The sequence below is a fragment of the Pterocles gutturalis genome, unplaced genomic scaffold, assembly GCF_000699245.1.
Source record: "Pterocles gutturalis isolate BGI_N339 unplaced genomic scaffold, ASM69924v1 scaffold1419, whole genome shotgun sequence".
NCBI lineage: Eukaryota > Metazoa > Chordata > Aves > Pterocliformes > Pteroclidae > Pterocles > Pterocles gutturalis.
Window position 1 is genome coordinate 11,784 of NW_010130304.1, and position 23,891 is coordinate 35,674.

General features: G+C 42.2%; 1 protein-coding gene across 1 annotated transcript; it reads left to right on the plus strand.

Moving 5' to 3' along the window:
* The first annotated feature begins 1,130 nt into the window (after positions 1-1,130).
* On the plus strand, positions 1,131-23,399 carry ITPKA (inositol-trisphosphate 3-kinase A). The gene is made up of 7 exons (XM_010080158.1): positions 1,131-1,172; positions 11,175-11,271; positions 13,407-13,620; positions 15,373-15,577; positions 20,101-20,202; positions 21,300-21,371; positions 22,284-23,399. Exons 1-7 carry the CDS (start codon positions 1,131-1,133, stop codon positions 22,485-22,487), a joined length of 936 nt encoding a protein of 311 aa, XP_010078460.1. The 3' UTR covers positions 22,488-23,399.
* Positions 23,400-23,891: the final 492 nt, after the last annotated feature.

Genomic DNA, 23,891 nt, shown 5'->3' on the forward strand with positions numbered 1-23,891 from the left:
TTAGACTCTGATAATCCTTTTCACTTAACGCTATATTGCTGCTTATTTGAGTACTTGAACGCCTTATTTGAATGCCTCTAATTTAGTTTACAATCATTAATTACTTAAATTGTTCAACAGTGTTCTGAAGCAGAGCTATTACAGCCTGCAGTTGTGTGAACTGGAGCAGAGAAAGGGCACGTGTCTGGACCTAGATCCGGTACCGAGGCAGTGGAGTTTGCTCAGATCTTTTGCAAATGAGCGTCTGACGTTTTAGGATGTTAGAAGCTGAATTATCATGGTAGGAAAGAAAAAAGTTATGCAAATACATTTAAAAAAACCCAACCAAACAACTGTTAGTAACCTCTTTATATGTATGTACATATGTACATGCATGCATACAATAATTTTAGAAATCCTGATTTGCAGACAAGTGTTGGTGTGAAGGACTTATTTTTTTCTAAATGAGTGTTTTAATACTTCCTAGGAAATAAAACACAGGAAGGGATCATGTAACTTTCTTCCCTGTCCTGCAGGACATAAGCATTCATAGACCATTTATGATGAACCATTTTGGTGCTTGTGACTAGAACTCCTTTAAAAGTATTGCAGCTCATTGACACTGGGATCAGCCCAGTTCTGTCTTGGTGGCAACTGACGGAGCTAGCTCCGTGATTTTACAGGAACTTGTCAAGCCTGTTTGAAAACTCACTGATATCACTGGAAAGTCCTTTTCTGATATCTCACATGAATGTTTTAGTTTTGTTGCAAATTAAAACTGTTTGTTCTTGTCCTTCCCAGTGGACAAGGAGAACAATTGCCTGCTCTTACAGTTATGAAAACTTGTGTATTAGAAGACAGTTGCCATGCTTGGTCCTCTCAGGATAAAAAACACAATTCTTTCAGCCTCAGCAATACTATGTTTGTTATTCGTCCCTGAACTTTCCTCCAGCTTGTCAAATTTGTCACGGAGTAGTGACCAAAATGGAGCACAATCATCACAGATAACCAGTAGGTTCTTACAGCAACAGTAACTCTATCCTTGTGCTTCCTATCCTTTCCTATCAGAAAAAAATGAATTGTAGCACAGTACTCTTCCTCTGTTATAGTGTAACATTCCTTTCAGGCAGAATCTCAAAGTTATATGGGATATGGCTTCTGGGGCCCTCACCCGAGAATACGTTGAAAGCGCGGTAAGCTCTCAGTGTGTGTTCACTACCCAAGCTGCTAGGGATAGGAAGAGAGGAGTCTTTGACCAGTTACTAGAAGACAGTTTTGCAATTTCTGTCTGATGTTTGTGGTGAATGGAGAAGTGGATCCTTAATAAAGGATAAGCATTAAAATTTCCTTCATTTCTCTTTATCTGTTCAGACTGGAGATTCTCCTGTGGCTGCTGAGTCACTGGGGTGTTAAACTGGTGGTGAGCCTAGCCCTGAACTGCTGGGCAGGCAGGATAGGGCTGTGTATCTGGGTAACAGGCTGCACCACCTTGGCAAATAAGATGAAGCGCATGCGCAGCTTCCTTCCCCAGCACCTGGAGTTCACTCAGGGGAGATTAGCTTCTTGAAGTTATTTCCTGGCTTGTTACCAGAACATAGTCTCTCTTGATGTTATGCAGAAACCACACCTGATTTAAATGGATTGGTGCTTCTGGTAGTACATTTGGATGTGAGATCATGCACAGTTGACAAATAACACATCTGTACCTTAGCAAGTTGTGCTTATGTTTTAGGCTGAACCTATTTATTGGTCTATGTAGAGAGAAGTGTGGATGTGTTCGGTTTCTCAGTATTCCCAAATATTCATCCTGTTTGGAACGGATAATTCTGTGGTCTACCTAATAGGATGTTAGGCTCATTTTTTTTGTCTAAAGAGTGTTATCTTTCTAGATGTCCATTTCTTATGACTGGTAATGGGGTCAACCCATGACAAGCAGAGGATAAATGGAAGATGGGCAGAGAATTCTCAAATTGCTGAACTGTGGCATAGGAAGTTTCTGAAGACTTAAACTGCAGTTGTTTTAGAGGTTAAGAAAGGTTTCTTTCCTTCTGCCACACCGTCTGCTAAAGTGATGTTTGATTTACCACAAAATTGTTCTGGGTGATGGACAAGACGGATAAATCTCAAACGTCTGTGCTCTGGAAGCAAGTCAACTTTCCTGTAGTGAGGAACTTTCCATTTACTTCTTGGTTAATAACATTTCAGTTTCAAGCAAGACTGTTCTAGAACCCTGGTGGGGGCAGAACCTCTTTGGTTTAGTTTTCCTGAGTCCAGTAGGGACAGGTGGCAGAGCTCCAGCATGAGAAAACCAGTGTCTTGCAGAGCAGAGTACAAGCTGTGAAGGTAGAGATTATGGCCATGTTTAGTGCCTGCTATCAAAGGTAGACATTTTGATATACCTTAAAACAGAAAATGTTGATTCTTATTAAAATAAAAACTCTCTTAGAGTCAACAGTACTGGCTTTTACAACATCTCAGTGAGAAAAGTGAAGGAAACTGTTGTGACAGTGCAGGTTTAAAGCCATCTAATTCCTTAACTATTTTGGCTTTTGTCATGGGAATGGCATAGAGGTTGCAGATATTTCACTTGATAATGATCAGAAAGAAAATGCCAATGTTGATTCCTGCAGAATAGTCAGCAGACTGTGTCTCTTGATGCTCCTTGCAGAAAGGCAAGCATTACTTCCACTTCTTCACAGTTCATTTTCCTCTTATTTGGTGAGGGACTGCTCCTGGAATTACAAGTAGAATCCAACTGTGGAGTGGTGTGTGGGATTTTGTGCTCCTAGTAATTCAGTCCGATACTGACCGACCGTTTCTCTTTCCTTAACTTCTTCCTTTAGTCCAGACGTAGTGAATATCCAGCAAGCGTACCACATATCCTAAAGGGTAGTGAGCCAAAGGATGTATGCATCTCACTGCATTGTGAGGCATGACAGAGGAGAAAACACAGCAACCTGAGACTTCTGTCTTGCAGTGTTTTTTCTGCTTATGGCGTTAAGTGTTTCTCATGATTCTGAAGACTTAGCCCAACCCCTCTTGAGCATGGGACAAACAGGAAATGAAAACCCCGCGGTTGGAGGATACACCTGCCAAACGCGGGTTGAGCAGCTGTGGCCCTCACCCGTGGTTGAGTGCAGAACCGGAAGCGTCAAGGGCTCAGTACAGGCTGAGCGCCGTTTCTTCTCAAGGCTTTGGAGGCTGGATGGAGAAAAGGAGGGAGGGAGAGATAAAGGTGTAGTCACAGTTTGCCTGTCAGCCTGATGAGAGGTGCTGCTCAGGAAGTTGCTCATGTAGCATGCAAGCTGCCATTCTTTAGGAGCATGCGTTCTTCCTTGCTGTTGATCATGTGTCTTACAGCTCCAGCTGGCACTTGTGCACCATAGGAAGATCAACTGTGTGACAAAGCAGTGAGTGTTAGTTCCCTTGGGGACTGAAGCAGATACAAGGATGGTCAAGGCCCCCAAGGTGTCTGGCATGTGGAGATTGCTCAGTGATTTCCTTGATCAGGGACATAGTTATGCTGTTTGTACTCCTTGAGTGACAGCTGACAGCATTTGAAGTAACACCGCTGCTCTGGCAGAAGGCCAGTTGCAGTGATTTGGAGGAGTTATCAGTTGATGTTGGCTGGCATAGCACCTCTGACAGTCTGAAGAATGATGGTGTTGCATGTCAGGTCTGGGCTTTTTAAAGCGGGTGCTCAAATCTCCAGTCTCTGGGCTGGGATGTTAATTGATGTAAGTTATCATACAGCAACATTTCAGTTCTGTCACTAAATACCTTTTTGTCTGGCAATCAGCAATCACTACTGTGTGGACTAGTGTTTGCATGCAGCAGAAACCTGTTTACTGCCCGGTGACAAGAGAAGATGAAAAGTGGTAGTAACGGAGCTAAGTTAGGGTGAGGCTCTTACAGAAACTATCTTGGGAGCTGAATCAGGTGTTGCATTCAGAAACTTAGTTATAAAGATTTGTGTGTTTGCTCACATACTCCTGTCAGAGCTTGCTTTCAGAGCATTCTTGTTGACTTGCTCTTTCACCTCCCACCTATTGAGATCTTTGTCTCAATTTGTGATTCATGTCTGATTCAGTCAAGTGGGTAGTAGACTTGGCAGCAAGAATCTCCTTAGTTTGAGGATTCCAGAAACCTTTAACAAGGGGCAAAAGTATAGAAACTGACTGCTGAAAGTGTAAAGTAAGTGCCTTATATGACAAATTCAGGGATGCTTTTTTTTTTTTAATTATTATTTGGGGCATTTTTGTTTTAGCTATGGGTAGATCTTGCACCTTGCTTCCCTAGGCAGGGCCGTTGTGGATATTTAAGTTATATTTCTCCCAACAAATAAGGGAAAAATGGCATGTATGCCTCACTTTCTCCATTGTAGTACAACGCCTTGTTAGATCTTTTAAGTTTCTTTAAATACCAAATGATCCCAAGCCTAGGAGTTGTTACAGTCTGGACAATTGAAAAAAAAATAAGTCATGGTATTTTGATCAACTACAATGGACAGCTTTTACTAGCTGCTTTAGATATTTTAAAAGTATGCCTGTATGTGTGTGTGTGTGTGTATATATATGTATATATTATTAGAAGAAAAAACAAGGATAATTATAATTTGCTTATATTGGGCATAAAAACATCTGCTGTTCCAGGGTCTGGATCTGACCAAGTCAGCTGCCTGCCTTGTTCAGACTTGCAAAGACATCTACACTAAGCCTCAAACTGAAAGAACTCAAAGCCAGAATCCCGCAGTAGGTAAATTCTGTGACTATAACCAGAAAGATACCATATTGTTCAGCAACTCTTTCAATGTTTTGTTTTTTTCTTTTTTATGTAACATAATTGAAATCCCTAGATCTCTCCATGAGATGAAACCATGTGGTTGGCTGTCCCAGAGCTGCACTCCCTTGAAAACTGAAATCCCTAATAGTCTTTGAAGCTGGCTGCTGTGAAGCTGCATCTATGGAAAACTCATTGGTTTGGGTGAAATTACGCTGATAACTTGTCTTGGTAGCATTGTCTTTTTGACAAAGTAGTAGATTCTTTGTTAAAGTGTTTGTGGTGTTTTTTAAAAAAAGTTTTAATTATAGTACTATAGTTACGCTTCTCTCTCTGTAATTAGATATTGATTACATTCACACAGGGTAATTAAATTAGGCTAGTAATTGTTTTGGTTGTGGCCTGCTCAGAATGGTTTCTTATGGAAGCTTTTTATGATAACAGCAGGTAGTAGCTGCATTGAGACAGATGAAAGCAAGGTTTTGTTCAGGCTATGCTTAGTTCACTTGAATAATATGGCTTGTAGCTTTGGACCTACATTTAAGTTCTTTGTATGTGAAGGTCCAGTATGTCAGGTCAGAGCCAATTCAAATAAAATGGCAAACAATAGTGAAAATGGAGAACAAATCTGAATATGTTGATTTCATTTTCAAAACTGAATTAAGTAGTTTACTAAAATAGCATAAAGAGTTAAGAAAACAAACTCTTTCAACTTAATTTATTTCAGTTTTAATAAACTAAGGTAAACAGTGAAGGATTTTGCAGATGAAATTAACTCAATAGGGTTTAAAAAACATTTTATTGAGTGAAGTAAATGTATATACAGTAAATGTATATATAAAAAGTAAAGCTGAAACAACAATAAAACTGTAAAACATACACAGAGTTTAGAATAAACAAATATTAAGAGAGCTATTTGCAGGACTAGACCCTACCACCTGCCTCACACTGATACTTACAACAGCCCTGTGAATAATCTTGTGACCTTGTGAGGATTTGTTGTATGACTCAAAAGAGAGTAGTATGGGTGCTAGTGTGTGACACAGGAAGGAAGAAGGAAGAGAAGAAGGGGGAAAAAACATAACAGCAGAAAGGTGAGCCACTGGAGAATGACTAATACTGTGCATGGATAAATCAGAATTGATGCCTGGCTTAGTAATGCTTAGTGTTAGCTTAGTGTCTGCTTGTAGAAGGCAGTTCCAGCCAATGGTCTGATGGGTTCCCAGGTGTTACTTTTCCAGTCACTATTGTTACGGTTTCTGTGTCCTGAAAGAGGCCAACACCCGTCACCTTGTCGTGTGCTTGCTCATTTGTACTGCGTTGGCTGAGATTGTCAGGCAAGGTATTGCTCAGTGCTTTTTGGACACATGGCTCTTGCAGTATTATTTTGAAACACATGTAGTAACTTCTTGATAATTATAGTTTTCTGTACTCTTTGAAAGTCCCTGTGGAGGAACCTTGTTCCTTCTAGGAGTTAGTGAGATACTGAGTAGGCAGTGGCAACCAGCAATACAGATTGCATTTCAGCCCCCATGTCCCAGAGTGGCAGAATTTAGCCTAAATGATGTAAAGACTTTAAGAGAACAGTAGATTATGATGACTGACAATTAAGTACTCTTTCTTAAAGCCTTTTAGGGGGGAAAAAAAGATTTCTCACTATCCTTTTGTTTCTTGCTGTCATAATAGCTCTCTGTAGGCTTGCGTAGGCTTTGTACTAGTGCACAAAAAAGACAACAGGATCTTGGACAAAGGAACTGCTGAAATTTTCCTGGATAAAGGATTCAAGGGTCATTGTTTACTATAGTCTATCAGAATTTCAGTGAAAATTTACCAGCTCAGGCAAGAAACAACTCCTCCTCTTTGCTACTGGTGGAAAAATGAACTTTTTTAGGGACCCTGATGATTTGTGTTACATTTCAATGTACTTTTGTTCTTTAACTCACTATAGTTTCAAGTAACATGCTAGGGTTATTAAAACTGATAGCTTTTTTTTTCCCGTGGAAAAGGTTTTTTTTATTCCTACCTCTTCCCTGATACTTACTAGTTTAGATGTGATTTGTGTTTTTAATTATTGTAATTGCTTTACTTAGGACTCAATTCTGCAAATTCCTTTGTATGTTGCCTGTTTGTCAGTGCTTGTCTGAGGGTAGTTACATGTGTTTAAGGTGTTCACAAAACTGAGATTATTTTTGTTTTAATTTTACCTTTAAATGAGGGATTTTATTTATTTTTCCACAGAACAGCAGAGGAAGGTTCAGGTCTCTATCTGCCATTGCCCTTAGAAGTCAGAGCAGCTCATCTGTCTATGCTCAGAGAGAGAATTCCGTTGTTCTATACTGCCTTTAAAACAACAACAGCAACCAAAAAGTCCTTACCCAATTCAGAGAGTCTGCACTAATCTGTTCGGTGAACTTGGCTATTAGGATGTTATAGCCCTTGTCCTGAAATGGTGAGAGGGTTTCAGGAGAGCTGGTTAGTTCCTGTGGATTAAATCTTGGAGGTAGCGAGGCCTGAACCAAAACCCCTTAAAATAGATGAAACACCTCCAAGTGAGTTTAGTGGGTTTTCCTCAGCCAAGTCCTACTGGTATATTTGAGCAGGATTGTCATGGCTGTGCTGCTGCATGCTAGTAACCTGTGAAGTTGTGCTCTCATAATGAGAAAAGGCCTGGAGGAAGCTGTGCGCACAGGAACCAGGGGCTCTCAGTTGCTGCTCATTTCTGCTGTTTCATAACGGAGAGGCATGATGGCAACAGCTACCTGTATATGGGTTTGAATGGGCTGGGAATCTCTCATCTGCCCAGCATCTTGTCTGCATATGCCAGTGCTAACAGAGAGCAAGCTGCCACATCTGCTGTATGGATGTGCGCTTCTCTACGGTGCTGTGCTTCTAACTCAGAAGAGTGATTCAAAGGAGTAACCCAGACAACACGGATCAATGTCAGATACCAAGTCATGATCCTTTGCATGCATTGTGGCTGCATTGCAAGAATTGGTTCTCCCATTCTCTCCCCCTGAATTTTTGTTCATTTGCTCTACCAGGGACACAGTTCCAGTGGCACAGCCTGTCACACAGACTGACCCCTTAGCAGGAAAGTAGCTTTTCCCATCTTTAGTATCCCACACCATTTATTGCTTAGGGAGATACATATAGCGTGTCAGTAACAGTTCACATTGAGCAACTTGTATGGTGAATCTAAGAATGTTAATATTTCTCATGTTTGCCTCTTGGCCCTTCAAAGAATGGTTTCCTTTTTCCTATTGGAAAACTCTTGAGTATATTGATCGCAAGAGGTGTTTAAAACAGCATCAGCAAGGTCAAGGGCATCTGATTCAGGCAATCCTGATACAGAGATATCTTGAGTTTTCCCTGAATATATGTGAATAGCATATACTGTCTGGGAATCTAGAAGAAATGAGGGCTTGGAGAAACCCAGGCAGAGTAAAAGATAAGGAAGACTGAGCAGGAATCTAGAAGAAACAGGCACTGAGGGAGATGTGGACTGCAAATACAGATGGGCAGCAGTAGCAGTCCTCTTTGCCATTGCAGCATAAAGCAGTGATTTGAAAAGCACATAATACCATTGCTAACAAAGAGGAAGAGATCTTGCTTTAGAAACAGAAGTGAGAAAGATTCCTCCCACAGCAGGCACACAAAGTTTTCATCTTCCCACTCACACCACTGCTCCAAAAGCATGCAGCCCTGTTTGCATCCTGGCAATTGCATCCTAGATTGAGTGAGTTGGGAGGCTGGAAATTGCAGTACAGGAAAGTGCAACTGCTGAACCCCTGCCAAAGGCAGCATGCCCCATGGGATGGGTCTGGAAGCAATCCTTTCCTGCCTGATTTGAGCCTCATGCTTTCCCTGTCTTGAGGGGGAAAAGGTTTGTGAAAAGAGGATTTAAAATTTTAAAAAATTGTCAGTTTCTGCCTATTGGATGAGTGGCTTAAAATATTAATCCAAGGCAGCTGTAAGCTAAGCAGCCAAAGTGCACTTGAGCTGGGGCTGAATTTGGTCTATTGCCTTCACACCCACAGTACAAATAAAAGCTGCAGCTTCTTAGGGCTAGGTGGGAGGGAGGAGGTGGGAAAGCCACTGGAATGTGGTGTTGCATTGACAGTTGATGTGCATTCCTTGAAAACCTGAGCTTCTCATCACTTCTGGGTGTAGCAGAGTGACAAGTCATTGGGAGACAGGATGCAGTTTGTTAGGAGTGGGACATTACAATGAGTGTAGGTTCTTTATCAGAGTGTTATGGAGCAATGCTGACTTCTGATTAAGGGCTGGGAAGAAAGCAGTGTTATCCTGAAAAGTGGGCCGGAATCTTCAAAAACGAAGTATTTGACAGCTGTTACATTTAAAGGGGTTATTTTAATTCAGAATGGTGTTTACTTTCAACTGTTCTTTAAATAACTTAAGGCTGTGTCCCTCTGGAGTAGAAACAGCAGAGTAGACTGAAGGGATTCTGCTATCATTTAAATCTGGCAAATAGACTACACAAAAGTAATTTATCTTTGCTACTTGAATAACAATAACAATTGCACTTTCCCCCAGAAGAAGTCTATGGACATACGTAAGTGGTGTACAGGAGTCTCTCTCATCCTCACTAAGCAGCAGCTAGCTCCATGATAGAGCCAAGGTTGCAGTTTGGAATGACTTAAAGCAAATAATATAGAATATAAAATCCAAATAATATAGAATATGAAAGGGTCATTTAAACCTGCAGAGGGTATTTATGAAACTGGAGTTTAGCTGTGACTAGTAACATCTATGAAGTTGCAGTAAGTGCAGCTGAGGCCTCATGATTCTCAAACATCCAGGGTTTTCTTCGGATGCTTCCTCTCACTGACACAGTATGTTTTCAGAAGCGTTGCTGCTGCACGGGGTGCTTATTTCAGACTGAGAGTGACTTCATTTCAGCTTGAACTGCATTCAAAACCAAAGTAAGTTAAATAGGAAGAAGCACTCATTTCAGAATAAGTGTGCTCATATGGTGATTACATTGTTATGCCATTTTAATTTGCAGCATAACTTAACTTGCCCTCATGTGGTAACCAACATTGCTAGAGGATGGATACCTTATAAGAAATGTGGTATAAGCGAACAAGTTTGGGGAAGGATGGCCAGGTCAGAGTGTCATCTGGAGAGCTACATTTTGCCTGTGTATCATTGCTTGCAATTTTGCTTTTGTGTTTTTCACCTCTGTAGAACTACAGTGTAGAAGACAATAAAAATCAAGTATCCTGAGCACCGAAATCGTCATATCAACATCTCTCCTAGAGAAGATGTGGTTGTTTTGAAGGTGGATTTTTCTGGTGTTGAGCAATGACCTAAACTAATTTTCAGTGAAATTAATGCCTCCCATTGATTTTGGTGAATCCCAGTTAGGCCATTCATAACCACTTCTCTAAATGCAGCCTAATCCCCAACTATACTTGATCTCAGCAAAACCCTTCAGCACTAAGTTGTCATGCACAAGTATTGTACATCTCCATTTTTTTCTCCATCAGGGTATCATGTTCTAGTGACAAGAAATGAGCCTGCTGTCCTTTGTTTGTAAAGCACTTTGGGATCCCTCAGAGTGTAACGTGAACACTGGTGGGCTGTGGTTCTCTCCCACTCGGGTTTCACTTCCAGAGCATGAGACTTTTTCACTTTCTACCTTTTTTTTCCCCCCACTTTGTGTCTTTGTGACGAAGCACTCAGCTGCTGTTTGTGAGCAGCTGTTCTGTTTCCCTGTATGCAGCAGTATCCAGACAGCTGCACTGAGCTGCAGCCAAGGGTGGCCAGAGTAACGCCCAGTTCTGTTAAAAAGTAACACGATTGGGAAAGAGGGGAGTGAGCAGGAAAATCCATGACCTGGAGTAGACTCTACAGCACACTATCAATGGATGCTGAGGGACCTGGGTGACCTCTGTGTCCAACTAGAGATGCATTTGCTGTGCATCTGTCACAGTAAGACTCACCTGCTGACTTGGAGAAAGCCGTTAATCATGAGGTGATGCCGAAGGCCTCTGGGAAGGAAGTATCACTGACAGTGGCAAACAGATTACGTTCATGTCATGGAAAATTAAATGTGCCTAAGTGTGTGTTCAGCATCTGCTTTCCGCATACTGCGTGACTCAGACACACAGATGGTCAGGTGTGGCTCCCTGTGACATGCAGTATGACTTTTTTTTTTTTAATTTGTTGCAGGTGGATTTCTTGTGGATGGTATGGTGTTATATTTGAGTGTTTGTCCATTCTTGGCTTTATGTGCGTATTTTTCCAGTGATGATCATAGTGTCTGTGTTTCCGCCTTTGAGCACTTACAAATTAGTGAGGAACCCAGTGTACCCGAAGCTGTGTGGTAGGTTTGTGGCATGTCAGGATTTCAGCTTTTACTCAACTTAATGTTCCTTTTCTCTGTATTCCAGAAAAAGGCATGGCATACAATTAAAACTATGGTTAACTTACCAGTCATCAGCCCCTTCAAGAAACGCTACTCATGGGTGCAGCTGGCTGGGCATACAGGTGAGACAGATATCTTCAATGTGTTTGTCTTTGAAGTGGGGATTGGCAGCAGCAAGGAAAACAGTGTTTCAGTGTTTCTCTATTTCCTTCCTTTAGGTAAAAAGGAAGCAGGCAATATCCCATGAATCTGTGAACTAGAACATCTTTCTTTCAGTTATGGTGGAGATAGGGAAGGGGGAGTGATGTACCTGAATAAAGAGATGAGCAAGGAAGCAATGGTCACACTCTGGAGAAAGGCTGGGCTCCCAATGCGTCCTTGTAAGGTGACACGTAAAATACGTGTTAGAGGGAAGTAAGAGGGACTGGGGAGTTGAAGCCCTAGTCCATCTGTTGCTGTTGGTTGTGGTATGGGATCATCTCTCTTGACTGAGTAGCCAGTATGTCAGTGGGAAGGATTACTGTCTGTGCCTGTATGTGCCTCAGCCCTGGCGAGGACAGTATTTCTAATCCCAGTTCTAGACCCCTTATCTGAATGTAAGCCCTTGGGTGGAAAACAGATCTGTTGAAAATGGACTTGCCGAGCAGGTGTTTGTGTTGCGAGTCTGTCATGGCTCACTGTATGAGTGTAAGGAGCAGCTCAGTCCGCTGAGTGTCTGTAGAAGTTGGTAAGTGTGCTCCTGATGTAGGCTTTGTTTCATTGGTAAGACAAAAAAAACCAACACCACCAGCAAAGAGAAGTCATTCGGTTTGCTTCTCTCGTGCTTCATTTAATTCCTATGCAGTCCTTGTTCCTAAAGTGCTAGCGTGGGGTTTATTAGTACCCATGTGGGCAGGCACCTACGCTGCATCGTGCTTTAGTGCAGTACCTGAACCACCTCTTTATATGCTAATGCACTAATATGATGCATTTCAAAGCTGTACAGAGAAATTTATTTAGTCCTAAAAATGGAGTAGCTGCATTTTGCACAGCAGTGTTGGTGGGGCTGACTTGTATCATGGAGAGTGTCAAGATGACCCAATCTTACTGCAGTTTTTACCACAATGTGTATGGGGTTGGCTTGATCTGTGTGGAGTGATGCACTGGCCATGTAATCGTTACCCTTCTGGAGGTGTGTGTAATGGGGTGGAAGAGGAGGGTTAAGAGCTTGCTAGAAGCTGATTGGGAGAGATACTGCTCCAGTTTGCATTAGATAGTTTTCTGTAGTTGCCTTTAGCCCATCCTTTTTGCAGCTGTCCTCTGATTTGGCAAGTTCTTTCTAAACTGAAACCAGGGCCATCACCACCTTCGCCCTTGTGCTGAGGCAGTGCCAGTTCTAGGATTTGTCAGAGCAGAACCAGTTTGCAATAGCTGAATGGTCCTGCTGTGATAATTGTTCATCATTAGCCCCAGGATTAATGAGGCTTCTACTTTGGCACCTGTTTTATGTCATGTAGATTAAAGGGTACCTCTGAATGAAATATGTGCTTTCCTTGGATGATAACATCATCGTTGCACGTTGCAGATGGAATCAAATTACTGCCAATCTTGGCTTATGCAGATTGTCATTTGTACTGGGTGCCATTTGGACACAGGGCTGTAAAAAACCAATTGTACTGCAGGCTGTACCTGCATGTTAGCAGGCCTCCAGAGAAGAGGCAGTGCCTGGAGGTACACGCATGCGCAGTTGCAGTGTGTGTGTGTGCGTGTAGAAAGGGCAGCACTTGGCTTCTGGCCTGTTTGTGGCTGTTCAACGATCACTGATTCACTGTGCTGCCTCGGTATGTACACACTCAGCAGGTATACTGTGAGGGTTAAGGACAAAGTCAACGCTGGCAGCGTTATGCAACTTTAAAATAGCTTGTCAGAGGATTAATGAATTCTGGCTGGTAGCTTCTTCCTGAGCATTTTAATAAATATAGCAGTGTTCAATATCCTAACAAAGAGTTTAGCATGGAAAAAAAAACAATGGCCTGGAGCAGCTGAACTCCTTAAAGCTATAAATTCTGACATGGGAATGTATCCAAAAGGACCTTCACTGCCAACGGCTGTGTTTGTCCTGGGTGTTTTGTTTTTTTATTAAAACCATGTTATCTTTTCTGTTCAGGGGAAATCTTTAACTGATATCATGGGGCTGAGGTAGATGAAGCTGGAGTGGTGGGGGAAGGTGTTCTTTGCGGGTCAGTCTTGACAGCATGTATTTGATTTTCTTTTTTAGGGAGTTTCAAGGCAGCTGATAGTGGGAAGATTCTAAAACGCTTCTCAGAGAATGAAAAGGAGTGTTTTGAGCGATTGATGAAAGACCCGCTGCGCTCCTGTGTCCCTTGCTTCCATGGTGTGGTGGAGAGAGATGGCGAGAGCTACATTCAGCTGGATGACCTGCTTACTGAATTTGAAGGGCCTTGTGTCATGGACTGCAAGATGGGGATCAGGTGGGGTACATGAAAGAGAAAGTACTTTCTAATCCAAATGCATTTGAAGGAAGTGGGGGAAAGAGGGGATATGGTCATGCTGTCTGGAGGAGCTTGGTAATGTTTCTGAGCCTTATGGTTCAGTCCAGACAACCTGTTGTTGATTTGGCAATTGCCTTGGATAATCTGAGGAGACTGTGTCCCATTGTTGCCTCATTATACATGAATTCTGGAAACTGACTGATCTATAGCCTCAGAAACTATCCACCTCAAGATGTTTTCAGGGGTGATTTAAGACAAAGTTCCTCTGCAGTGGCCTGATAATACATGGGGGGGGAAAAAATTACATGGTTCGTTCACTGCCAGTTCATTTAATCTTTGTGTAAGCAGTGATTCAAAAAACCCCACAAAAAGTAAAATTCCTGTCTCCAAATGTGAATGACTGAATATGACTGAATAGCAGTGTGAAAGTCCATTTCTAACGCTTGAATGAGTCTTCACTGGTATTGATCTTTTCATTTAAAAAAAAAGAGTTGACCATCTGCTCAGGAGTGACCTGTGTCAGTCTGTTTCCCTACTCTGGCCTCTTTCCTTGCTCTGACATCTCCATGATGCTATCACCTTGTTCTCACTGGGTTCTCACTTTCTTTTCCTTTTGTCTGTGATTAAGAGGAAAACCTCAAAAATATTATCTAAGCATAACAAATAGATAAGGAATCTGTTGAAAGCCTGGAGTGACTGTACAGAGAGGTATGAACTGTCATAGTAATCTTTTGGGTGTCGGCTCAGATGCTCAAGAATCATTGTCATAAATGAGTTACTCAGCTTATAGGAGTGCAGACAGGCCTTTTCACATAGATGCAGAGTCCTAAATGAATTGTCAGCTAAATCGGAGTAGAAATGTATAGTACTGGTATGCCCAGAAGAAAGAGGAAAAGAATTTGCAACAGGATGTATTTTATTCAAAGTAGGTGACATTCTGGTAATGAGGGACCACATCTCCTAAACACCAGCCTGGTTTACTACACTGTGATGAAGAAGGTACACACCAGGCGCCTGACAAAGTGCGAGCTTTGTGGAGAGAGACAAGCTCTAGGAGTTCAGTGGAGTGTAGAGAACACAGATAATGCCTTTCTAAGGGTTACCAGATTAACAGGTTGAGTAATAACTGCAAAGTATGGAAGGTTTGTCACCCTCTGCCTTCTCATTCTTAGTTACCTCTTCTGGTTTGGAATTGCTCAGATAATCTGCTTTATCTTTACTTTTTACTGTATGAAGAGCGATTCTGTCTTTCACTGTCTGCTGCATTAAGTAAAACCTTAATTGCTTTCTGAGGCCTAAAAAAATCACACATGACTGACATTAGGCTTTTTTTGAGGAGAGAGAAGACAGTAAGACTTCAGCAGGCCTATTTGCTTTTGATTTAATTGTAAGTGATCTCTCCTGTCCTCTGAAAATACAGCTCTGTTTCATGGCACAGTACCAATTGAGTGTTCTCCCATTCTGTAAGAAGGATGTAACAATAACACGTAACAGTAAGTAAAGATATAGTTAGAACAAGAAGTGAATGACACAATTCCTGATTCCTGCAACTGTTTCACTAAATATGCCTGTGCAGTCGTTAGTCTGTTTTCTTTAGTTTCCCTGTATGCAAAACAGGGGTAACGATAACACTTATTTCCTAGTTGGCATTTCTTGAGGCCAGTTTATAAGTTGTAAAAAGAAACGTTTGGGGAGTCCTTACAGTTTTGTTGGGATGTGATGTTTTTGCAGGACATACCTGGAGGAAGAGTTGACTAAGGCTCGTGAGAAACCAAAGCTGCGTAAGGACATGTACAAGAAGATGATTGAAGTGGATCCTCTTGCTCCTACAGCTGAAGAGAATGCCCAGCATGCTGTCACCAAACCCCGATACATGCAGTGGAGGGAAACTATCAGTTCTAGTGCCAACCTGGGCTTCAGGATTGAAGGGATTAAGGTAATAGTTTCACTTCTGCCTGCTGTTGGAGTCTGAACTTTGATTTGTTGGTTAATCAAAAAGCTAGTGTGCATCAGTAGCCAGGTTTTTCAAAGGATTATGTCAAAATGCAGTAATTGAAACCACGGAGTTCAGTGTATTGTGGCTTGAGAGCATCCATTGTAATTATAACAGAATAGTGTCCATGAAGTTAAGCATCAAATGCATATCAGCCGTGCTTCGTTCAACCAGAGAGACACTGCAGGAAGGACTCAGGCAGGTACACAGTGTAGATGGAATGAAAATGAATCTGTTATAAGGAAGAATTCAGAACTAAAGAAATAACTGCATCTCCCCATGCAATTACTTTTTTTTTTTTTTTTTTAAATGAGGAACTATACGTATTCATTTCAAGTGAATCACAGTGAAGTGTTTTTGTTCCAGTTATGTTTCTTTGCAAGGCATGTTGAAGGCATTAGTTAGATATTCTTGGTGTCGAGGAAACCTCTTTTCCTGTTAAGTACATGACAATATCCGATGTCGATGGAGCTGGAATAAGGCCAAAACAATCAAAACCAACATTTCTCCATCAACAAAGGCCATCTGCTGTTCTTGATGGATGTGTTTGTGCCCCTATACCATTCTTAGGATGCTACCTTAGAGCCACAGAACCTTGGCAATTTTCTTTACTGTCTGTTAAGTCTTTCTTTCATTGTGCCCTGTGGCAATGTCAGATATCTACCCAGAAACCCACTGGGACCTACTTGCGGAATATCAGCCACCTGACTCGGTTACTTGAATGCTAACACTTGCTGGAATCCAGAAGTGTGCTTTCTGCTTGTCTAGGCCTGTCACAGCTGGCCTTAAACTGGTTTGCTTGGGTTTAGATCGTGGTATAACTGTTGCAGCACAGAGCACAAACCCACCCACAGCCTGAGTGAATGCTTGTTACCTGAAGCAGGTTACAGGACAGCTATGAAGAAGTTAGCAGGGGTTACCCTGTTTGATTTCAGGATGTTCCCAGAGCGTGTATATTTATTTCAGGTATGTTAGGACATTGTAAAATATAATCTGGATTAGTTTTGCTTCCGTTTCATAGTTCAAGCACGCAGGAAGAAGAAAGGGATAAAAGAGGGTGATGCTGACAAGCAGATACTCTTTAAACACCCCTTTCTTCTCAAGTTCCCAGTATTGTCTTCTCCCTTCCTCATTCGCAGATTCTCCTGCTGTGATACAGGAACTAGGGCTTCCAGCTCATGCTGTACTGGCCCCTGTACACTGAGCCACCCACTCCTGGCTGTTAGACACAGAAATCCTCATGCAGAAACTGCGTGCTAGATGATCAGTCCAGCCAAGAGAGTTCCTGGCTTACCCTGTAGCCATGTAATGATGTTATCAAGATACCTGTTTTATTCCTATACTACTTTCATGCTCTGTGTAATGGAATCAGAAACCCAAATGATTTTGAGACCTTTCACATATGTTCTTGGAAAGATAGTTGGTCAGTGTAGAAGACTTACAGATTTCTGTTAAGTCTTGGAGAGTGACTGAGCTAAGGGAGCACAGGGGAGCTCCAGTAAAATCTCCTGGCTTGTGCTTGGTGGTTTGGTTATCAGAGGTGGGTGGGAGCAGTATGGTACACAGACTGCATGATACTTCCCTTCACTGAGACGATGCTGTAACTGTGCAAAATAGGACACAATTTTTATTAATCACAGGAAATGCTTTGGAGTACTGTAGTACACTACCTTTTCCTCTGTCTCCCTATGCTGTTACAAGGGATGTAGGTATCATTCTCTTATTTTTTTACATGGAGAAATGTTGACAGAAGTGAGTTGTTCAAGTAATACATCTAGTCTGTACTACTCACACTGCTTCCCTGTAGTGAACTGTACATCCAGTTCTGAGTATTAGCAGAGGAGTGAAGCCCTGCTGCAGAGGTCTCCTTTTTGAGAGGAGAGCAGTGCCAGGTAGTGGTAGATGGGGAAAAAGGGGTGGTTCTCCCTGAGTACACTGATAATTCCTGGAGTTAGCTGAGCAGGTATGTTGGGTTTGGTCATTCAGAGATATTCCTGCCCTGTGGCTGCTGGAATAAGACATGGAAATAAAGAAACTGAAATCATAGAAGCCCTTCTGTGAAGTGGCTGCCAATAAATGAGTTGTGATTCACCATATGCACTCCTCCTTCATTAGTGGAGTGCCTTTTCTGTTTAGGTTGATCCATCTCTTTTCCTTGCCTTGCTTCCATATCTCTGAAATCAGGCCAGGTTCACTTATGGGATTTGTCCATCTTCCTCCTCTCAAAAATAGAACCATTGGGCCTCCTTACATCTGGCACCTGACACTCAGTCTCTTGTGCCTGCCAGATGCAGAATGCAGGTTTGCTCTCTGGAAGGGGCTGTTTGAAGGCTAAGCACCACAAACATTCTATCTACAACACGAATAGTTTTGCAGGTCAAGAGATACATGGGGCTGAGAATCAGGAATTCTGGCTTCCTATTCTGTCATTCTAGGCAGTTCGGGATGTTACTTCTTCCTTTGGTACCACTCCTTTAGCTGTAAATCAGGCATAGCCATTTTCTCAGGAGGACATCAGATTTGATTAATGAATCTGTGAGTCTGTTTAGGTCATGACCTTAACCTAGAACCCTTTAAGGGAACTCTGCAGAGGAATCTGAGCAAGACCAGCAGATTTAGATAGGTAGCACTATTCTGTGGAGCTGCCAAACCTGTCCTCCCGCTAGCCATGTCACTGAGGTACTGAAAGCGGCCCACTAGCTGCACGGTGCAGCAGATGGCTCTGCTGTGCAGGAATGTATGTGGAGGTCCTGACAAAGGTATGACTTCAAGGAGCAAGTCAGGTAAGCACCTCCTGGGGATTGGGTACATCTGGAGTGGTTGCAAGGACCTGGTACAGAGTAAGAGGGATGGTGCCATTCAGAATCTGGATGTTGTTTACAGCAAGTAAAGACAGGCAGCAGTGACACTTCCTGCCAACTGCTGCAAAGGAACAAAATTTATTATATAAGTGTTTCTAAACAACAGGGAAGCAAGCAACTAGTCTGGCCAGACAAAAAAGAATGAAAAGGGAAAACACAGCAGCTATTTCAGACTTTGCTCTGGGATTTGGAGAAGGGGGAGAAATTATTTTTAAAACAACCTAAGTTCCAAATTTGTAAGTGCCGTTGAGTATTATCATACATCAGATCAGATGGCTCCGAACTTTCACTGCCTACCTGCTGACGTTCTCTTGCATAACTTACACATCTCATCAGGCTGACATGCCACATTTTATCTGGCCTTGGAATAAAATTCTGTTTATTCTGCTGCTAGAAAGTCTGGTAGGTGGGAGGCTGTTCTGCATGGCTTTGCCATTCAGTCAGTTCATTCTCTTGCATGATAAATCTGGAAATTTAGTGTTAACAGATTTTTTTCATGTATATACTAGGGACAAAGTTCTGCTGTGGAGTAAATAGTGTTTCACCTGCTGAGACTGCAGCTAAAGTTACCCAGCTTTGGTGTAGAGGCTTTTAACATGTAGGACGGAACACATTTTTGTGACCTGCTGATTTACTCTTGTGATGGAAATGATGGATTTTGTTGGACTGATATGATGGAGAGGAATACAGTTTGATAAACTTGCAGGCTTTTAGTTGATACAGGATACCAACTACAATAATTGCTGTATTTTACCTATATGCCAAATGCTCATATTTGTATCTCTTGAAGCAATAGGAATGTTCTTGGAGAAATGCATATTCATATAGTCCACGTTGACAGATATCTCTGGTTCTTGCACTGCTCTTGTTTACTTGTAGCCCCACAAGCATGAACTGGTCACTACCAGCACATAAAAAAGCTTGGGTTTTTAGTAGCAGGATGCTTGTGTACTGAGCGGTACCAATACCCTGAATTTCTCCAGGATCCCATTGGATACAAGCATGCCTATACTGTCCTTTGCCAAAATTCACACTCATGCTTTGTCACTGCTAGCATTTGTGTCACTGCTAGTATTGCAAATCCAGAGTTGTTATTGTCTCCAACTAGTTTTCTGTTCTGTGACCTCTGGGTCACATTAATGTGCAAAGGTGTGTTGGGAACTGAGTCTTAACTGCAATTCTTTGATTTCCCCATTGAAAAACAAAACCACCAACAACAAAAAAGGACTAAAATTGGGTTTGAAAATGTCCCCTTTTCTGCACCAAGCTAGACGAGAGACAACCAAAGAGGTCACTGTGGTTTGCCCCACTGAACTTTGCACTGCTGCTATTGACGTGAGAAAACCCTCCTGCAAGCTGGCAATATCATGTGTTGTTTTTATTTAACTGCACTCAAGAGGAAATGAAGTGCCATTTAAAGTGATCCAATCAACTTTTGTATCTTCTCTACTTCTTGCTTGGTTTATCTGCTGTCTTCCTGTTCAACTACTCACTTTCATCTGGTTAGCAAGAGCTGAGCTGTTGATGGTTCAAGAGGATTGACTGATGAGGGGAAGAATATGTGTGTAGTATGAATCGTCTCTCTCTTTGTGAATTTTTGTGCAGAAGGCGGATGGAACATGTAACACAAACTTCAAAACTACGAAGACACAGGAGCAAGTTCTACAGGTTTTTGTGGAATTCATTGAGGGCAACACAACTATTCTGGTGAGTCTGAACTCTTCAGGTTCACTGATCTTTGACCCAATGAATGTGCTTCAGGCCATGCTTCCTCTGGTACAAGAGAAATGAATTAAACTACCAAGGAAGAAAATGGTTTGGACTTCCAGTCCCTCATAGCGGATGGAATGGACATGGGGACTTCGTGGGCTGTGAGAAGTAGTTGGCTGAGACCAGTTCTGTCAGCTCTTGCCATGAGTTCACCGCAAGTTCCTCATGCTAGCAAAATGTCAAGTCAAGCTAACTTATGGCTTGCCATCAGCTTCAAACATGGGTGTTAAGATATATCAGAGGGATGATGATGTCTAAGCAAGGATTGTGTTGGCAGGAAAACTCGTGATTTGGGAATTCAGTCTGGAGAGGCTAAAACCAGAGCATGGGGGGCAGGAAGTGAGACTGGAGGCTGGCTGTGCTCCTGTGTGCGAGACTTGCCTCAAAGAATAATTCTGGTGTGCTGCTTCACGGGCAGCACAGCAGGCCCATGGTAGATGGTATAACATGTCTCTTGTCTTTGGAACTTCAAAGGATGCCATAGCGTTTTGCTCTAGTGCAGAAGCCATTATGAAGGCAGATTAGCCCCTCAGGAGGAGCATGCTTGGTAACACAGGGCAGCATTAAAAATGTATACTAGAGCTTTATGCACCGTGGTGTGTGGTTTTTTTTTGTTTTTAAGTTTCTCCCACCTAACATGGTTGGAGCTCCTTGTCTCTCTAACACAATTTAATTCTCTTTTCACTGTGGAGAACTGAAATTTTTAATTGCTTGAAACTTTTCTCTTGTCATTAAAAAGACAAAACAGAAAGGGGGATGCAGAATGTCTCACTGCATCCAAAGCAAGACAGATAATTATGCTTGGTGTAACACATGCGGTAGAGGAACTCCAGTCTGTTCATTCACTATGAAAGCCTGTTGAAGTGTATTTTCAAATTGAGTTTCAAATGACGAACCTGTTGTTTTGAAGGACCTCTAGCCTAAAATGAATGTGATCTCTTCATTATATTAACTCCTGTAAACAGAGTATCTTAATTCATTTTTTACCTAAATGCATATGGGTTGGTTTGTTTTTTTTTTCCCTCTTCCTCCAGAAAAAATACCTCAAGCGTCTGCAGGAAATTCATATCATTCTTGAATCCTCAGACTTCTTCAAGCGACACGAGGTAAGCAGTGAATGTAATGCTGTGGAGGTGCATTACTGCTTCCTTGGGTCATTGAGATGTACTTCAGAATAGCCTGCTGTATTGGTAGAGGGAAGTTTGTAGTAGAAAAAACCCTAATGTATGTTAACAACACAGATACCACAAAGCCTCCATCGCAATGATACAGAAGATTAAACCAGCTGAGGAATAATAAATCCTCCCATCTTTATAACGACCCAGCACTTACAGCTCTGGGCCACTGCAGGGAATGGTTTATTAGTACCAGTTTCCTGTTGTTTCTCTAATCTTGGTGTGTTCCAGTGGGAATCTATACAGGGGAACGGTAATGTGGAAGCTTGTGTTTGGTAGAGTAGCATTCAGTTGTAGTTTGACAATGAAAGCTTTTGTAGTTACACAGGATTTCTGTTGAAACACTGTATAATTTTGGTCTATATGTTCTCCTTGTATGCTTTGCTGTGGAGAAGGCCTCATTAGCACTGTAAGTTCTGCCTGTTATAGCTCAAGACTTTGAGATCAAACATTTTATTTTACCTTATGGATTTCAGCTTGTAACTAGAGGCATTTTTTTGTTAATCATAGCTCATGGTCTTTCAAAGAAAGTAGTTACTGGCTTTTGCTGAATTGCTGTAATTGAGACCTGCTGCCAAGTGAGCTGGAGAATTGCTTTTCTTCCTTTGCCTACTGGGTCCCTTGTCCCATCTATATGCCCATTTATATGTTACTGATTTATATGGTTATACAAATGGGTCATGTAAATTGTCAGTGTATATTAAGTGCAGCCCAAAAGTTTGTTGGGTCACAGGTGAAAGGGTCATCTGAGGAGGTCATCGTCTTAGTGAGAACCATTTAAGTGATGAATGAGGGCAAGCTGAAGGTGTGTTTTTAACCACATCATCTCAATCTGTCTTCCAGGTCGTTGGAAGTTCACTACTTTTTGTACATGATGGCAGTGGGAATGCCAACGTGTGGCTGATTGATTTTGGAAAGACCACCCTTCTCCCCGATGGGCAGACACTGGACCACAGGATCCCCTGGCAAGAAGGCAACAGGGAGGATGGGTACTTGTTGGGGTTGGACAATTTGATTGGCATTTTGGAAAGCATCACGGAAAGATGAATTGAGAATGGCACAAAACTTAACAGGGCTGCTCTGTAACTTCCTGCTCTGCTGGGATCACTCAGAAAGAAACCTTTAACTCCCTCCAAACTCTTGAGGTCATCAGGGCAGAGGGAGCTGTATCCAGAACCCAGCAGTCTGTGATCAAAATGACTTTGTATCGGCCCTCTGTGAAGCTAAGTAACTCTAGATTGGTTTGTATTGCACCAGCCTAACCTCAGACTGGGCCTCAGAAGATGGAGATCTCCATACTCAGGAATCACACCAGCATGAGTCAAGAGGTCTGTATGGTAAACCAGAATGATTCTGATTTCCGGCAAACAGATGGGACTCTAGATTACCTCTTAGTGAACCAGAGCAAGCTCGTGGGGATTCAGGAATAACAAATTTTCAGGGTACTGCATTGTTTTGAAACTAGCAAGAGCGTTGGGGTGGTGGTTTGTGTTTTTTTTCTGTCCTAATTCCGAGTCTTCTTGCTCCTGCGTACGCTATAGGTTGGACCAGCAACTTCTGCTGCATTGTGTTACAGGGTGGACAAGGTGGAAATGGGTGATAATCACAAGAAACCTGGAGCGAAGGCAGACAGCAGTTTGTGGTGGCTGGATGTGGTAACTACTGTTGACCATTCCTCCTTTTCCCTGCCCTAGCCTTGATTGACTTCTATCCAAGAACAGCCTTTGCTTTTTATGTAGCCTCTCAGGAGATTACAAATATTCTAGGGAGAGAATAGCAGCCTATTGTCTCCAAAAACATTTGACTTTCAGAGTGGGGGGCTGTTGGAAAAGTGCCTAGCTTGGCAAATTTGGCCTCTTGCAGCTGAACTGCCGTTCTGGAAATCAGCAAGGACGCTTTCACACACAGACCAGGGAACTAAGGGTTTTTTCCAAGGCTTGTTTATTTTTTAAAGCTAAAACGCCTACATATGTGCACACACACACACGCACTAGTAGCCAGCAACCCATGTGATCTCTTTAGATCATGGTTTGACTGTCTTCTAATGCATGTGACTTCTTGGACATGTTCCTGTTCCCAAAGATGATGCTGCCTCTGAAGTGCATAGATGGGCACAGCGATCAGGAAGGTAATGTCTCTGCGTTCACAGCCTTACACTAATGATGAGGTAATTCCCAGGCTTCCTTCCTCCCAGGTATCAGCTTTTAACTCGGGGTGGTTGGGGGAAGGTTTGTCAATATATCACATCCCCTAGTCCCCATCTGGAATTACAGGGCCATCTGTCATTCATTCTTCTTTTGCTGTGGCCCAGGCACAGCCACAGAAAGTTCAGTTTTTCGGTTAAAATCCAGAAAGACTGACGTGATTTCTTGTGATGGGTTCACATACCTACTCTTTGTTGGTTGCCTCTAGTCACTTGAACAGTTCTTTAAATACTAGCAGTATAAATAT

Coding starts and splice junctions, on each gene's coding strand:
- ITPKA (XM_010080158.1), top strand. CDS start 1,131: ATGGCTTCTGGGGCCCTCACCCGAGAATACGTTGAAAGCGCG. Junction 13,621..15,372: donor GACTGCAAGATGGGGATCAG/GTGGGGTACATG, acceptor ATGTTTTTGCAG/GACATACCTGGAGGAAGAGT. Junction 21,372..22,283: donor ACTTCTTCAAGCGACACGAG/GTAAGCAGTGAA, acceptor TCTGTCTTCCAG/GTCGTTGGAAGTTCACTACT.